Here is an 18,702-nt window from a genome sequence, read left to right on the forward strand (position 1 = left end):
ACCCCTCACTACACACTTTATACACTTTTCTCAAACAGGCATTAACATTTTCTCACTTTTCTCTCCTGTGTAAACACTCTTTTTTCTTCTGGGTGAGAAGATTATAAACAGACACACACAGAACTTTCCCTTCGCTCACTGCCTCCGGAGGTACGGATGCAGGACCCGCAAAGAATCCAAGTCCTCTCTCGGTGGCCATGGAGCTCTGCGGCTGCGGTCAACATCCGCATCAAAACAGCAAGCGTAGTCTCTGGACCTGTTGCCAGATTTGGCGCAGCTCCGCACAGCAGACAGGAGGGCGGTGTGAGTGGCCCGCTGCTGCGCTTACCGAGCCCGCAGACTCAGTAAGCGCATCGGAGGCAGCGAGAGCAATCGCGGTGATGCCGGCCGGCCTGATAAGGATGCAGAACACAATGCGCTGTTTAAAAAAAAAAAAAGCATGCAAAATTGCAGTAAAAAAAGGCCGCGAAAGGTGAACCGCGTTATAGCGAGGGACCACTGTATATGTCATGATGGGTGTTTGACAGCTCTCATATCCTGCTCAGCTGTGTCTGGTGGCAGCGCGTCGGCCCTGCCATGTGTTGACTCACCGTGGGCAGGCAGCACACTGTGCACACCTGCATGTCTCGTATTACAGCTGTGATGATCATGATGTCTCATATACATTGCGTAACCCATGGGAGGGAATGACAATGTACGTGTTAAATGACATCCATCATGGACATGACAGCCTGTCCAGGTGTGCACGCCGTGTTGGACAGCTATTGCACTGCACTCCAGTTGCCGTTGGAGCTTTCGCCACCTCAGCCACACCTCACCAATGTTGGATGGGGGAGCACGCTGCACGCCACACTTGCATGTCATTCGTGGTGCTCAGGTGTGTGTGTGTGTGTGTTGGGGGGGCACGCCACACTCCCACACCATTCATGGTGCTCGGGAGCTGACACGACACACTGACTGTCCTTTGAGCTGTCACCACCTCAACCGCACCTCGACAGTGGTGTCCTGGGCACTACATTCGTGCTGGTCGCGCAAATGGGCCCGCAACTGCTGATGGAAATTCGTGGGTGAATAAATAAATAATGTTCCCCAACTTAACACATTTTTTAGAATTCTTACAAAATGCTAAATATTCACTAAGCTTTTTATCTGAATTCTCTCAACAAAATATAATAAAATTAGAATAATAAAGTTTCACAAGAAGTTTTTATTATCATAAGTATTTCTTTCCTTTACATGAAGAAACATTGTGGCACAGAAAAGATTTTTAAAGCAACATATTTCTGAATGCAGGTCAATAGCATTTTAAAAAATAATTTATGTGCAAAATACAGTTATTCTTTTCTTTTTCCATTTTGCTCAAAAAGTACAATCACAACATAGCGGATGAGTAGTCTGCAGCAGTGGTTCCCAACCTGGAGTGCAGGCCCCCAGCGTGACAGTCAGAAGGAAAATTACCCCATTAAGTCATGTTATGGCTATAAAAGATCTTATGAAGTTCCACTTTCTGGTATTATGGAGCAAATTCTTTTGCTATTTTGTTAAAATTTTTCAGCTCCTCACAAAAAAAAAAAAAAAAAAAAAAAAGGTGCACAATTATGTGTTCTGCAAAATGCTGTCTAACTGGATCATACTCAGTGTTTGACAAAAACATAAAATAATTTGACCAAGTACAAGCTACATCTGTAAGGCAGGAAACAAAAATGCAGACTTTCTGCCGTGTTTCTGGATGAGAAAAAAACTGAGGGTCAGCGAGGTCAGTTTATGGAAACACTTCCAAACTTATCTGAGGTCTTAGTGAGGTACCTTTGTGTTGCAAGTTTCAACTTGATACATGAAGTCTTTGTCCAGGTATTGCACACATATCGACCAAACAGCCAGACAGACAGACGGGTAATTCTGCAGTAAAGGAATTACAATCAGAGCAAGTTTTTAAATGGTGAACTAAAATATGGCCAGATTTTGCTGTCATTGTAATTCACTTACCAAAGTATTGCCCAGAAGCAAACACTGAGTTAAACAAATCTGAGCCCTGTTCTGTATTCAGCAACACAGATGGGAAAAACAAACGATAATAATTACCATAATAAAAAAAAGAAAAAAATCAAGGTGTGAATTTTGAGCCATCTTATCAGAAGTCCTTTTCATCTACACAGTTAAAACACTAACATTAACCTCACACGCTTTACCTCATTATTCCACAAAACACCACAGTGGCAATAATTCCATATAAAGTAGAAAACATTTCTCCTCCCAACAAAGGCAAGTCAAAAAACAAGACACCAGTCTGCACGATGCAACATCACACTGCACCAGGTAAAAAAAAAAAAAAGAAGCATCATTTGAAAAGTGACTTAAACACTCGTGACAACGCATCTCAAGTCGAGGGCGTGCACGGGTCAAGAGTGTGCATGGGGACCTTTAATGGTCCTCGTGGAGTTTTTCTCTTTTATGCCTCTGCTGCACATTAACGGCTCATTTCAGCCAAAACTCTCTCGTTCCTCCTCTTTAAAAACGTGACTGCCCGCGTTTAAATGCTGCGACTGAGATCTGAGGTTGTCCACAATCCCAGACACGTTCCCCAGAAGTCCATCCATCCTGCCCTCCATCTCCCCATGAAAGTCCACCTGCTCCACTTTCACGTGTCCACCTGTGGGGAGAAAAGCCTCCCGGTCTTCAAAGCCGTAACTGCAGCCCTCTTCCATATCTGCTGCCGCCGCCGCCGCGCTTGTGCTGTTACTGTTAGCCGAGGAGCCGGAGGCAAGCCGCTCGCATCGGGCCTGATGCCTCAAGAAGCTGTCCCTCCAAATCACTTTCTTGCCGCACAGGTTGCATTCGTAAGGCCGCAGCCCGCCGTGCGTTTTGAGGTGTTTCGTCAAGTGGTGCTTCATCTTGAAGGTCTTTGCACACACAGGACAGCCAAAGGGCCGCAGGTTGAGGTGCTGCATCTTCACGTGTCGGTCCCGCATGCTCTTCAGCGTGTAGGCTTTGCCGCAGTGGCAGAAGTGCACTTTTCCTGTGTAAGGAGCGCCAGCGAGGGACACCGAGGATGAGGAAGATGGGGTCGGTGGTGAAGAAGAGGGCGGGAATGAAGCCGTGGACGGGGACAAATGGCGGCTGGAGGTGGGGGTCAAAGAGCCGCCCTGACCCATGCCGGTAGAGGACCAGGTCCCCTCAGAGCCTGTTGTGGTGAAGTCAGGAGACACGGGCACTAAAGGCCTCTGGGAAACCTGCCCCGTCCCGTCCTCAATCTCATCGTATGTGTCTCTGCCAAAACATTCAAGCTCCTCCTCCTCGCCCTCGTTTTTACCACACGGGCCGCCTGCCCCCTCCTGCAGCCTGGGCTCTTGCTGAGACCAGGAAGCGGCCTGCCACGGCAGCTGGGCAGAACCCGGACCAGCCGTGTCACAGCCATGAGCGATGGCTAAGTCTGCAGAGGGATTCGATCCCACCTTCTCCTCTGCACCGCCTTTCCCTGCTGCTTTTCCAACTTCCTGGCTCTCATTTGTGCTTTGGCGGAATTCTGTTGAGAAAATAGAAATCAGTGTTTCATCCATGAATTTTTACTGAAGCACACTGTGAAAGAGGCCACCTGCTCCTAAATTACTGGTTTATCTTCTCAATAAATTAATCATTTCAAGTCCACCTTTAATGTATTTGAATGTCTGTAGTTATGTGTGGAAAAAAATCAGATGATTGTACTGATTATTACTGATTGTTGAAGTGTTTCGACGACAGCACCAGCAGACGTCCTCTGAGCAAAATCACAGCTGCAACATGGAATCAGGTCAGAAAACGTATTTGAGCTTTTGAACAATGTGACAGTAAGTAGAACAATCCTGTTTCAGAGGTCTACAGACAATTCTTTTGACTTCCTGCTTGGTTTGTGCTCTGACATGCACTGCCAACTGTGGGACCTTATATGTAGACAGGCCTTCCCAAATCATGTCCAATCAACTGACTTTACCCCAGGTGGACTCCAATTAAGCTGCAGAAACATCTCAAGGATGATCAGTGGAAACAGGATGCACCTGAGCTCAATTTTGTGCTTCATGGCAAAAACTGTGAATACTTATGTACATGTGATTTCTTAGTTTTTTATTTTTAATAAAGTTGCAAAAATGGCAAACACCCACCCCCCCCCCCCCCCCCCAAAAAAAAAAACAAAAAACAAAAAAAAACAAAAACTTTTTCACATTGTCATTATTGTGTGTAAAATTTTCAGGGAAAAATTAATTTCATCCATTTTGGAATAAGGCTGGAAAATAAAATGTGAATACTTTCCAGATCCACTGTAAATAAATATGATTCTATCATTATAGATTATGTATGCAGTGGTCCCTTGCTATAACATGGTTCACCTTTCGCGGCCTCGCAGTTTCGCAGATTTTTTTAGTCCAATTTTACATGCTTTTTTTTTTTTTTTAACAGTGCATTGTGTTCTGCGTCCTCATCAAGCAGGCCGGTCGCGGCATCGCGAAGGGAGAGTACGCGCATTGTGGTCTACGTGTCTGTTTGTAAGAATCTTCTCGCCCAGAAGAAAAAGAGCGCCAACAACTACCCATAACTGTGTTCTTCACTCGGAAAAAAACACCTGCACCGAGGTGTGACTCAGTGGAAAAAGACGCGACAGCGGCGCAGCCCAGGACGAAGAGGCGCGATCAGAGGAACTGTGAAATACTGGTGAGTCACTATTAATAATTCCTTATGTGTCCAACCTCGTAGGTTGATTGTTAAAGTTAAATTCATTAGTTCTAAAAGCCATCATAATTATTTATAGGAAAATGTTCTATTTTAAATGTTTGGGCCTGAAAACAGGTTGGTCTTATTTTTCTACTAAGGTTTGAACTTTGAGAGTGTTTACACACGAGAGAAAAGTGAGAAAATGTTAATGCCTGTTTGAGAAAAGTGTATAAAGTGTGTAGTGAGGGGTTTTACAGCCTTAAAACACCTATAATAATTGTAAAAAATAACGCTGACTACTTCGCGGATTTCGCCTATTGCGGGCTATTTTTAGAACATAACTCCCGCGATAAACGAGGGACCACTGTATAAGCTTAATATATGAATTATTATATATAATTCATACACAGGCAAGGTGGGTAAAGTGTCTTGCCCAAGGACACAAAGGCAATATGCAGATTTCTGACTGGTTGGGAGTCAGATTTGAACCGCTGACCCTTCGGTCATAAGACGGCCCGCTCTACCAACTGAGCTATTGTCATCCAAAAATACACTCCCCGACCCAAACAAGCCTCCTCAATTATTTTTAATGTTCAAAGTAATTAATGGTTGTTAACTGATGGATTGTTTCAGACCTATAAATATCCTTTTAAATGATAAAGTCAGATTGGAACATCTGTTAAAATCAGTGTATTTGGAGTCTCACCACTGTGTCCCATTTCAGCACAGCTCTCCTTCCTCTCTTCTTGCTCTCCCACTCCTTCATCTGGCTCAATCGCTCGTTTCTCATTCCTCTTCTTCTCTTGGAGTTCATCACTCTCTCTGCTCTCTCTGTTCTTGTCCAGCGGTCTATCAGCGCCCAGAGTTGGACCCCGCTGTGTAAATCTGGCTCTCTGCTTTAAGGGCTCACCACCAGGGAATCCCCCATGGTGCCTGCTGTAGTGTCCAGGTCCGTCGTGACCAAAGTGGCTCGTTTTGGTGTTGCTCGATAGCCACGTCTCCTCAGAGTTTGAGTATTCGCTCTCTGCACAGCCAGCGAAGCTGTCCAGCTGAGAGTCGGCTAAGTGCTGGGCTGATGAGGGCTTCTGGCGCCCCCATCGAGGAAACTGCTGTGGTCTTCTCCACGTGGCTAAGGGAGGAAGAGCATCAGGGTTCCTATCTTTCCTTCTGTCTTCCCTTTCCATGTAAATGCAGTCAGTGCTGCTGGGAGACTGCTGCCGAGAGGCAGAGCCCGGGGCCACGGCGGGGGCCTCTCCGGGGCCCACTTCCACTGAGGACCTGGGCCGTTTCAGGATCTCAGTGCACTTGTCCACAATGTGCCACATCTGGAGGAAACTGGCCACAGTGACGTAGTTGACAATGTCATCATGTACAATGCTCAGCTGACCCGTGTAGGCCGAACTCAGGACGCTCTCAAAGGCCACAGGGTCCATAACTGAAGGGAGCGAAACAGTCGTAACATTCTTCAGCAATACCTATTGGGAGACAGGAGGAGTAGCACAGGGTGAGTAAACTGGAGCGACACAAAGAACACCAAACCAGAATTAAGGAATCCTCTCAGTGTACCTGGTCATGGAAGTAAGGTGAGGATGCAGCGAGTACGCAGCGGTGCGCCCTGAACACCTGACCTTGCACCTGGATGGAGAGGTCGCACAACCTGCCCTCCTCCCGCTGGCGGTTCAGATTGTCCAAAACAGCAGCACGCACGGCAGGGAAACACACCTGCACGGTCAATCCGGCCGGAGCAGCGGGAGCACTGCAGGTCTGATCCATGTTCACACTAAAGACAAGATTCAGTTATTAGAAAGTGAAAACACTTAAAGTACTGGAAAATAACACAATTACCTGTGACTGACAGAGACACACTGGGGCTGAAACTAAATCTGTAACATCACCTTGGTGATCGCCTCCTTTGTTTGTTTGCTTACAGGTCAGCAGAAAACTAATGACCTATTTGCCCTGAACTGGTAGCCGCTTAGTCCTCGTACAGCAAAAATATAGATGAGTGGGTGAGTGACTTAGTCCGTCCCAGCCAGCTAGTGTAAGCAATAACTCAAAAAGCCACAAATTTGTAACTTAGCAAATTAAAAGAACACATAATAGCTAATGATGATGCGCCAGGTCAATTGACAAGGAAACTTGTGTTGCCTATGTGACATTCCACAGACATGTCTGCAACCTGTTGGGATGGTTAGTGGATGCTGGGTGGATAATGGGAAATTAGAACAGCTGTGGTTGAATTTACAAGTATTTTATCTTCCATCTGTTGAACACTGGGCATGTGCTTGGACCGCTGGGCCTGCATCAGCTAACAACGTAAGCTAGTAACCGTACAATGCCCACTACATGTTGCAGTTTGCGCTACCGAGAGTAAAGGTAGGACCCCAGGATGCAGGACAGCCAGGACACAAAGGGTTAAGTTCACAAAATACGAATGCTTTAATAATCCAAACTGATGGTGAAAATACAATCGTGACCAAACAATCCCAAGTGACAATTATCCAAAACACTATAGACAGACTGGGTGATAATGACAAGCATGGTGGTAAAAAAACACTATTAAAAACTACTGCAGGGTAAAGACACTTAAGGGTGACCAGGAATGTGTGACAGGAAATAGGACCTGAATACAATCGACTGGCAGTGAGGAAACAGACGGGTGTGACATATATACCAAATACACTAATAAGTAACAGGTGTAACAAATAGAGAAAGGATAAACGCACACACTCATAAGACCTGAATAAACACAAAGGGGCTAAAACCAACATCTGTCGGGGATTCCTGTCTTGTCTTCATTCAATTAACATTGAATCGGTGTGTAACTTTGCAAAAACAATGTCGGACTCTGTAGTTTTCTCTGGGCCCCTCCCCAGTCGGACCGGGAGTGACATGTTTAGCCGCATGTTCTCCTTGAATTGTTGGCTGTGTGAGTGGTGTCCAAAAAATGAGGTGGGCTTCATAGATAATTGGCAAAGCTTCTGGGGAAAACCTGGTCTTGTTAGGAGAGACGGCATCCATCCCAGTTTGGATGGAGCAGCTCTCATTTCTAGAAATCTGGCCAATTTTCTTAAATCCTCCAAACCGTGACTATCCAGGGTTGGGACCAGGAAGCAGAGTTGTAGTCTTACAGACCTCTCTGCAGCTTCTCTCCCCCTGCCATCCCCTCATTACCCCATCCCCGTAGAGACGGTGCCTGCTCCCAGACCACCAATAACCAGCAAAAATCTATTTAAGCATAAAAATTCAAAAAGAAAAATAATATAGCACCTTCAACTGCACCACAGACTAAAACAGTTAAATGTGGTCTATTAAACATTAGGTCTCTCTCTTCTAAGTCCTTGTTAGTAAATGATATAATAATTGATCAACATATTGATTTATTCTGCCTTACAGAAACCTGGTTACAGCAGGATGAATATGTTAGTTTAAATGAGTCAACACCCCCAAGTCACACTAACTGCCAGAACGCTCGTAGCACGGGCCGAGGCAGAGGATTAGCAGCAATCTTCCATTCCAGCTTATTAACTAATCCAAAACCCAGACAGAGCTTTAATTCATTTGAAAGCTTGACTCTTAGTCTTGTCCATCCAAATTGGAAGTCCCAAAAACCAGTTTTATTTGTTATTATCTATCGTCCACCTGGTCGTTACTGTGAGTTTCTCTGTGACTTTTCAGACCTTTTGTCTGACTTAGTGCTTAGCTCAGATAAGATAATTATAGTGGGCGATTTTAACATCCACACAGATGCTGAGAATGACAGCCTCAACACTGCATTTAATCTATTATTAGACTCAAATACCTTTGCTCAAAGTGTTAAATGAGTCAACCCACCACTTTAATCATATCTTAGATCTTGTTCTGACTTATGGTATGGAAATTGAAGACTTAACAGTATTCCCTGAAAACTCCCTTCTGTCTGATCATTTCTTAATAACATTTACATTTACTCTGATGGACTACCCAGCAGTGGGGAATAAGTTTCATTACACTAGAAGGCTTTCAGAAAGCGCTGTAACTAGGTTTAAGGATATGATTACTTCTTTATGTTCTCTAATGCCATATACCAACACAGTGCAGAGTAGCTACCTAAACTCTGTGAGTGAGATAGAGTATCTCGTCAATAGTTTTACATCCTCATTGAAGACAACTTTGGATGCTGTAGCTCCTCTGAAAAAGAGAGCCTTAAATCAGAAGTGCCTGACTCCGTGGTATAACTCACAAACTCGCAGCTTAAAGCAGATAACCCGTAAGCTGGAGAGGAAATGGCGTCTCACTAATTTAGAAGATCTTCACTTAACCTGGAAAAAGAGTCTGTTGCTCTATAAAAAAGCCCTCCGTAAAGCTAGGACATCTTACTACTCATCACTAATTGAAGAAAATAAGAACAACCCCAGATTTCTTTTCAGCACTGTAGCCAGGCTGACAAAGAGTCAGAGCTCCATTGAGCCGAGTATTCCTTTAACTTTAACTAGTAATGACTTCATGACTTTCTCTGCTAATAAAATTTTTATTAGAGAAAAAATTACTCATAACCATCCCAAAGACATATTGTTATCTTTGGCTGCTTTCAGTGATGCCAGTATTTGGTTAGACTCTTTCTCTCCGATTGTTCTGTCTGAGTTATTTTCATTAGTTACTTCCTCCAAACCATCAACATGTCTATTAGACCCCATTCCTACCAGGCTGCTCAAGGAAGCCCTACCATTAATTAATGCTTCGATCTTAAATATGATCAATCTATCTTTATTAGTTGGCTATGTACCACAGGCTTTTAAGGTGGCAGTAATTAAACCATTACTTAAAAAGCCATCACTTGACCCAGCTATCTTAGCTAATTATAGGCCAATCTCCAACCTTCCTTTTCTCTCAAAAATTCTTGAAAGGGTAGTTGTAAAACAGCTAACTGATCATCTGCAGAGGAATGGTCTATTTGAAGAGTTTCAGTCAGGTTTTAGAATTCATCATATCACAGAAACAGCATTAGTGAAGGTTACAAATGATCTTCTTATGGCCTCAGACAGTGGACTCATCTCTGTGCTTGTTCTGTTAGACCTCAGTGCTGCTTTTGATACTGTTGACCATAAAATTTTATTACAGAGATTAGAGCATGCCATAGGTATTAAAGGCAATGTGCTGCGGTGGTTTGAATCATATTTATCTAACAGATTACAATTTGTTCATGTAAATGGGGAATCTTCTTCACAGACTGAGGTTAATTATGGAGTTCCACAAGGTTCTGTGCTAGGACCAATTTTATTCACTTTATACATGTTTCCCTTAGGCAGTATTATTAGACAGCATTGCTTAAATTTTCATTGTTACGCAGATGATACCCAGCTTTATCTATCCATGAAGCCAGAGGACACACACCAATTAGCTAAACTGCAGGATTGTCTTACAGACATAAAGACATGGATGACCTCTAATTTCCTGCTTTTAAACTCAGATAAAACTGAAGTTATTGTACTTGGCCCCACAAATCTTAGAAACATGGTGTCTAACCAGATCCTTACTCTGGATGGCATTATCCTGACCTCTAGTAATATTGTGAGAAATCTTGGAGTCATTTTTGATCAGGATATGTCATTCAATGCGCATATTAAACAAATATGTAGGACTGTTTTTTTGCATTTGCGCAATATCTCTAAAATTAGAAAGGTCTTGTCTCAGAGTGATGCTGAAAAACTAATTCATGCATTTATTTCCTCTAGGCTGGACTATTGTAATTCATTATTATCAGGTTGTCCTAAAAGTTCCCTGAAAAGCCTTCAGTTAATTCAAAATGCTGCAGCTAGAGTAGTGACAGGGACTAGAAGGAGAGAGCATATCTCACCCATACTGGCCTCTCTTCATTGGCTTCCTGTTAATTCTAGAATAGAATTTAAAATTCTTCTTCTTACTTATAAGGTTTTGAATAATCAGGTCCCATCTTATCTTAGGGACCTCATAGTACCATATCACCCCAATAGAGTGCCTCGCTCTCAGACTGCAGGCTTACTTGTACTTCCTAGGGTTTGTAAGAGTAGAATGGGAGGCAGAGCCTTCAGCTTTCAGGCTCCTCTCCTGTGGAACCAGCTCCCAATTCAGATCAGGGAGACAGACACCCTCTCTACTTTTAAGATTAGGCTTAAAACTTTCCTTTTTGCTAAAGCTTATAGTTAGGGCTGGATCAGGTGACCCTGAACCATCCCTTAGTTATGCTGCTATAGACTTAGACTGCTGGGGGATTCCCATGATGCACTGAGTGTTTCTTTCTCTTTTTGCTTTGTATGCACCACTCTGCATTTAATCATTAGTGATTGATCTCTGCTCCCCTCCACAGCATGTCTTTGTCCTGGTTCTCTCCCTCAGCCCCAACCAGTCCCAGCAGAAGACTGCCCCTCCCTGAGCCTGGTTCTGCTGGAGGTTTCTTCCTGTTAAAAGGGAGTTTTTCCTTCCCACTGTCGCCAAGTGCTTGCTCACAGGGGGTCGTTTTGACCGTTGGGGTTTTTCCGTAATTATTGTATGGCCTTGCCTTACAATATAAAGCGCCTTGGGGCAACTGTTTGTTGAGATTTGCGCTATATAAATAAATTGATTTGATCTTCCTGTCCCTCTGCTGTGTACAGTTGTCATGGTCACACCTGTCAGCTGTGCATGAGTCCCAGTGTTGCCGACAGAACGGTCCCCCCGCTAAAAATCGGTCTGCCTGCCTTCACTGCGCATGCGTCATTTGGGACCACAGCAGCTTGTCCGAGTCTGACTCTCTTCACCAAAAGTGATCAAAGGGAATAATGTGATTATTAACCATCACATGACAAGATAAAACCTCTTAAATCATTCTAAAGTCAGTTTTAAGCAGAAATTAGGCCTTTTTAAGCAGAAACAAGGCAAAATTACTTTTAAATGACCAACATGCAATGAACGCATCAGCTAGCAGCTCGTGTAGCAGCAGCGCTCTGATCGCTTCATCCATCTTTTATGATGAAATAATGTTAAATTTATGTGGAAACGATTGTTGTACAAAAGCTTCAGATATCTGTCGCTGAGATAGATGATGACTGGAGTGCAGTTTTAAGCAGAAACGAGACGATAATCCGTGAACCGCGGCTAATGACGCATGCGCAGTGAAGGCAGGGCGGGCCGTTCAGTCGGCAACACTGGGACTCATGCACAGCTGACAGGCGTGACCATGACAACTGCACACGGCAGACGGACAGGAAGACAAGACAGGAATCCCCGACAGAGGGCAGGAGACCGAGACAACGGAGAACACTCATACACCCACACACACACATAAACAGCAAGAGAACAGCTGCACAAGCGCACGCATACATGCATCCGAGAGGCAACACACCTGATCACCCATACACATACAGACACACAGGCAGATGACAAAGAAGATCACATCCACACCCACACACAGGAACAGGGGCATGCAGAAGGGAACCGCACACTCATACACACACTCCCACACACACACAACCAGGAGGCAGAACACTCACCCATCCATACACAAAAACACAGACGCAAACCGGGGGGCATGCCCACACACCCAACAGACAGATGACACAGACAGCAGAATGACAGGTGCACACACATTCAAGCCAACCAACACATACCACAATGGATACTAGAGACAGACACGACAGGCAATGAGGACTTGGCACAGAGACAACACAATAACAGAACCCAGACAGACAGACAGAACCCCAACACTACATGGGCAAACATGAGATGAAATATGCAACAAAATTGCAAAATAAAAAGGGAATTAAAGAACAGATAGAACATGTGGCTGGAGGCAATACCAAAACTTTTCATTAGTACTGTAATTAAAAACTTAAACTTTTCAAAACTTCTGCAACACCTGTTTCTGAACATTGCTCCCAAGCCTGCATCAAAAGGAAGATGTCATGTCAGATGTTGTGCTAATGGGGCCTCATCGCCGTGGACCTCTTCTCTAAACTCTGATCTTTAGCCTATTTCATTCCATAGATTTTCTGTTGGATCCAAATCAGGTTATTGGCTGGGTCATTCTAGAAGCTTTATTTTCATTCTCTAAAACCAAGAGTTTCCTTGGCTGTGTGTTTGGGATCACTGTGTTGCTGAAATGTCCACCCTCATTTCATTTTCATCATCATGGTAGATTTTTAATCAAGAACATAGTACATTTTTCCATGACGTTTGCCAGTGCTTTATTCCGAAAAACAGCCTCACACCATGATGTTCTCACCTCCAAATTTCATTGCTGATTTGGTGTTTTTGGGATGATGTGCAGTACCATTTATGGTGTTTACTATGACATCCAAAGAATTCAATTTTGGTCTCATCTGACAAGACTATATTCTCCCAGTATTTCACAGGCTTGTCTAAATGTTGTGCAGCAAACTTTAAACGAGCTTCAACAAGCTTTTCCTTCAGCAATGGAGAGTTGTGTGGTGAGTGTGCATACAGGCACTGGCGGATGATTGCATTACTTGTTTTCTTTGAAAGGACTACACCTGCTAATTCCAGGTCTTTCTGAAGCTCTCCACAAGTGGCCTTTGGCTCTTGGACAACTCTTGTGATAATTGTTTTCATTCCTCTGTCAGAAATCTTGCAAGAGGTAACTGGTCGTGGTCAGTTTATGGTGAAATGATGTTCTTTCCACTTTAGGTTTAAGGCCCCAACAGTGCTCACTAGAACATTCAGAAGTTTAGAAATCCTTCTGTAACCAATGCCATTCATATCTTTTGAACCAATAATGTTGTGAATTTCTTGAAAGAGCTCTTTGCTTTCACCCATCATAAGATGTTTCTTATGTGACACCTTGGTAATGAGACACCTTTTAATAGACCATTAGTTGGGACTGAACCAGCTGATATTAATTTGTATTGACAAGGGGCAGGACTGCTTTGTAATTACAGATAGATTTCAGATGGTCTTGGCTTTCCATGCCTTTTTGCAACATCCTTTCTTCAGGTGTTCAACACTTTTTTCCTGTGTCCTTTCACATTATTAAACATAACTTAATTTATGGACATTATGGTTTGATTTATTTGTATGTATGGATTACTTGGGTTTTTGACATCTGGTGAAAATTTCATGTCAATAGTACCTCTAATATATTAACGAAGAAAAATGGTGACATGTTCAATATTTATTTTACCTTTTACCTTTATCTGCTTAGTTTGAAGTCATTTATCGGGACAAATGGCAAAACTTTGATACGTACAGTCACTTGCCCAATTCTGGATCATTGACGGTTCCGGATCACTGCTGTAGTATTTGCACCGCCGTTTCTCGTAATCAGCGCGAATAAGCTAATACTTGGTACCAATGAAAAGACATGTTTTATCTACAAACGACCACAAACTCGACCAGATCCAGCCATCTTTGTGATTAGCAGACAAATCAAAACATTGCCTGCAAGTGACAATCTCTAAGAAGTAGCAAAGGTGAGTTAGCCAGTGTCATTGGTTCTACAGTGGGAAAATACTTACTTGGGTAGAAAATGTCAGTGTGTTATGTCTTGCTATTCAATTGCTGCACGCATTTATCTGTTGTTGTTCATTCAACTGCTCCCGGTTTCATTCGGGGTCGCCACAGCGGATACAACCAGACCCGTATTGTTAATTGGCACAAGTTTTATGCCGGATGCCCTTCCTGACGCAACTCCAGTTTTACCTGGAGAAACACGCACAGCCGCTGGTGTTCCAAACAGGTCTCCCATCCAAGTACTAACCAGCTCCTGCTCTGCTTAGCTTCTGAGATCTGTCGGGATCAGGCTCACACAGAGCAGACTGGCTGCGCTACACGCATTTATCTCTGATGTGAAAATTTGCCGGATGTGGATCACTGAATCAGCAGCCTCGTTTCAGTACTTGTGAGCCATGTGTACTTTTGGGGTCATCTCAACATCACGAATGGGCATGCATGTGGGGACTTTTACTTTTTAATTCGGGAGAAATCTCACCTCCACACATTTAAAACCCTCTTTTGCTCTCCATCTCTAACAATATAAGAAGCGAAATGATAGCAAGCTGGGGCATCTTGTGCTATCCTGACCCACTTCATTGAGTTAAAAGCTTAGGGGGAGATGTCAAAATCCAAGAATGTTTATTACCACAGATTTTATTTTATCTTCATTTATTAAGGAATGCCACCCAATTTGAGTAAACAATTTTTTGCTCGGAAAAACGTGTAACAGTGCCTTTCAAAACTAATGGCCCAGTCACACGGCACTTAACGAAGGGTGACGAAGCCCTGACGAAACAAGAAATCTGGACTTTCGTTGGCATCGTTTAACCCTCGTCTAACCCTCGTCAGCTTCGTTCTGGCAGCGGTCACTTCGTCAAGATTTTTAAACTGTCGAAAATCTTCAACGAACACCACCGAAAACCTCAATTCGTCCGTATTTCGTTTCGCCGTCGTTTGTGACGGTTTGTTATCGTTTGGTTAGTTTTTGTAACGTTAGCCTTTCATTCACTCTTCGTTCACCTCGGCTGAACGAACATGACGACAGCTGAACGAGTAATTAACGAATACGTAACGACGCCTCGACGACCTAAATGTTTTCATACAGTAAATACGAGGTCTATTAGAAAACTAACCGGCAGTTTTATAAAAAAAAAAAAAAAAAAAACTATATGGATTTGAATCACGTGCGATTACACCAGACATGTTTGAACCCTCGTGCGAATGCGTGAGTTTTTTCACGCGTGTCGGTGACATCATTCGCCTGTGGGCAGGCTTTGAGTGAGCACTGGTCCAGCCCTCTCGGCTGAAATCCTTTGTCTGAGACGCTGCTGGAGACGGCGCGCGTTGTTTTATCAAAATTTTTTCAGGACCTGCGAGGGATATCCGAGTGGACACTATTCAAGAAATTCTGCTGGTTTTCGGTGAAAAGTTTAACGGCTGATGAGAGATTGTGGAGTTTCTTTCGCTTTAAGGACAGCTCACAAAGTGGATCGGCGCGGCGCAGTCGGAGGTGGCGTCCGTCTGGCTGTTTCGAGCTGAAAATATCTTAATTTAAGGCTCTGTTCACCCAGGACGTCGTCAGAGAACAGAGAAGTTTCAGAAGAAGTCGGCAAGAGGAGTTTATGCAAACATTCCACTGTTAAAGGGGATTTTGTAATGAAAGAACGTGCGGGCAAATTCGCCGAGTCGGTCCCGCGACAGGAAAAACACCTCCGTGTTGAAAACCATTTGTAAAATTCAGGCGGCTTTTGATGGCTTTCAACAAGTGAGTATCTGAGAAATTGTTTAACAGCTGGGCATGTTCCAACTTGTCCGTTAAGGTTTCCAATGGAGGTGTTTTTCCTGTCGCGACCTCCCGCGGTCGGGTCCGGCCCGACATGCGACTCTGCCCGCACGTTCTTTCATTACAAAATGTCTGTTAACAATGGAATGTCCGAATAAACTCCTCATGCCGACTTCTTCTGAAAGTTCTCTGACGACTTACTGGGTCAACAGAGCCTGAAATGTGGAAGTTTTCAGCTTGAAACAGCGAGACGACGCCGCCTCGGAGCGCAGATCGCTGTCGGGCGCCATGGGCCGTCCTTAAAGCAACACTTACACCAAAATCTCTCATCAGCCGTTAAAATTTTCACCGAAAACCAGTTGAATTTATCGAATGGTGTCCACTCAGTTGTGCCTTAAAGTTTTGGGAAAAATTTTTTTGACGTTCAAAGCGTCAACGTTAACGTTTTGTCTCGTTTATCCTTCGTTCGTTTTGCGCTCATGGTTCGTTGGATATTCGGTGATTGGAATTCGTCGGCTCATTCGTCAACGTTTTCTGACGAATTGTTTTCTTTTTTTTTCCTTCGTCAGGGCTTCGTCACCCTTCGTTAAGAGCCGTGTGACTGGGCCATAAGTAAATTCTCATTTATTAAGTATAATTTATATAATTTTGTGTTCAAAACACATTCTCGGGCACAGTGTGTATCATTCTGCATTAGAAGGGCTCCAGCCAGATGCCAGGAATGCCCCCAAAGTGACACACAGTGTCCTGATCCATTTCCGCCAAATATTTGCACCACACATAATGTGGCTTCACACTTTAAGTAGAATGGCTACCTCATCCTGACTTTTTCAGCTAGATAACATCCAAATACCCAATACAACAATACCCAATAAAGGATATTCAGTTGCATTATGGCTCCGTATAGCGGGACTTTAAAAAAAGTGATCCAGAACTGGGCAAATGACTGTACTATAGATTTTTAGATGTGATAATTAAATGCTGAGCTGCTTTCAAGACACTTTGGTCTAAATATAGCCTTCCTTTAAACAACAACAATAATGTAAATTTTTATATTTTTAGGTGTGTGAATTTTTGGCATGACGGGGAAAAAACTAATCTGAAGATACGACCCAGAGTTTAATGATAAATCATATAACAATTCACTACTCAACAACACAAAAATCGATAATGAAGCTGCCCCCTGCATTTTTCACGTTAACTACCTTAGTTACAAACCACTAACATGACCCGTTCTACAACTGCGCAAGAACGATTTCTGATCATAATGAAGACAATAAAACACTGTAATGTTTTCTAACTGCGCCGTTGTTAGCTAGCGTTAGCTCCTAACTAGCAAGTGCATTTAACTCTGAACAAAGGTTGAGTTCAGCTAATTTACCTTCGTTATGTAGGTAATACCTTTTCACACTACATGTGCATCGTCAGTCCTATTAGCACCGTAACACTGTTGATGGCGAAGAACGAACACGAAATTCCATCACTTGGTTTGTGTGTTACAAAAAAAAAAAAAAAAACGCTAACAAAGCAGCTTGCTAGTAGGCGTAGCTAATGATGCTAGGCTAGGTGGTTTACACAGTGCATCGCGCGCAGCTGGAGGGTGGATTATAAACTGTCGTCAATATAAAACGTGTTATGTGATATATTACTTCAGCAGTCTCAAATATGTTTGTGCAACAGTGAGTATTTTTGATATTTTATCCCAAAACCAAAAATATTGCCCCTCATTCCGATCCGCTAGAGGGCACTATATGTAACGTTGCAGTGCACCAACGCACACGTAGTTATTATAAGGATAAATAAATAAATAATACAGGATTTTTTTTTTTTAAAGCAGTTTCATTTTTTTTTTTTTTTTTTTTGGAGGAGAAGAGGAGGCATTAATAAAATTGTGGATGTGCCTGGACATGCCAGAACATGTCCGGTGAGGCTTCATCACGGCGTTGCTGTGCGCCATGCTGCACCGCCGCTTTGCGCGAAGCCTCCGCTCCTCTTTCCATAACAAAAACTCCTGTAACAGTGGAATGTGCCGTTCATTTCCAAACTGGACGCTGTGTTTTATCCGGGACGTCGTCTGACTAGCACAGGAATTGTGAAAAGACGTGGACATCAGCACTTTTTCGGCACATTGAGACAGACGTGCAGAGAAATTCCGCACGTCACGGTGGTGCCACATGGCGCACAGCAACGCTGTGATGAAGCCTCACGGGACATGTTCTGGCATGTCCAGGCACATCCACAATTTCTCGGATAATCACTCGATGGAAAAACCACCGACAGCTGTCTGAACGCCATCTCAAAGCCATCCTGTGAGACCAAAACGGAGGTGGTTTTGTCTCGCTCCAGTAGCGAATCCATCATGACGCGCGAAGCCTCCGCTCGGCTTTCCATGACAAAATCTCTTGTTAAAGTGAAATCTGCCGGAAAATGGTTGATGTCCAGCTCTTGTGATAACCAGAGAAATGACACACGATGGTCACGGATCCAGACAGCCATCCGGTTAGAAATGAAATGGTCGTTCAGCCTGTCGATGGCGGCTTTGGAGAGCGGCGCGCCCCACAGCCGCTGGGGGCCATCCTTAAAGCAACAGTAACACTCCTTATTCTCTACCAAGCCCGTAACATTTTCACCGAAAGCCAGATAAATTTTTCTAATGGTTTCCAGCTGCCAGTCTCTAACAGTTTCTGAAAAAAATTCTGATGGAAAAAAAGCCCAAATCATTCCGCCATTTCCTGACAATGAAAATCCCACGAGGGGGCTGGACCACTCCTCACTCAAAGCCTGCTCACAGG

The 18,702-nt window shown here is 43.7% G+C and overlaps 1 protein-coding gene across 2 annotated transcripts; it reads right to left on the reverse strand.

Annotated features, from left to right (window-relative positions):
- Positions 1 to 1,605: 1,605 nt before the first annotated feature.
- Positions 1,606 to 17,589, reverse strand: zbtb22a (zinc finger and BTB domain containing 22a). 2 transcript variants are annotated; one of them, XM_034161012.1, is made up of 4 exons: positions 17,312 to 17,589; positions 6,250 to 6,463; positions 5,390 to 6,158; positions 1,606 to 3,523 (listed from the first exon to the last, which is right to left on the reverse strand). In XM_034161012.1, exons 2-4 carry the CDS (start codon positions 6,454 to 6,456, stop codon positions 2,481 to 2,483), a joined length of 2,019 nt encoding a protein of 672 aa, XP_034016903.1. In that variant the 5' UTR covers positions 6,457 to 6,463; positions 17,312 to 17,589; the 3' UTR covers positions 1,606 to 2,480. The 2 variants fall into 2 exon arrangements, with proteins under 2 accessions (XP_034016903.1, XP_034016902.1); XM_034161011.1 differs by having other exon boundaries at positions 17,292 to 17,588.
- Positions 17,590 to 18,702: the final 1,113 nt, after the last annotated feature.

Source organism: Thalassophryne amazonica, chromosome 20 (genome assembly GCF_902500255.1).
Source record: "Thalassophryne amazonica chromosome 20, fThaAma1.1, whole genome shotgun sequence".
Taxonomy (NCBI): Eukaryota; Metazoa; Chordata; class Actinopteri; order Batrachoidiformes; family Batrachoididae; genus Thalassophryne; species Thalassophryne amazonica.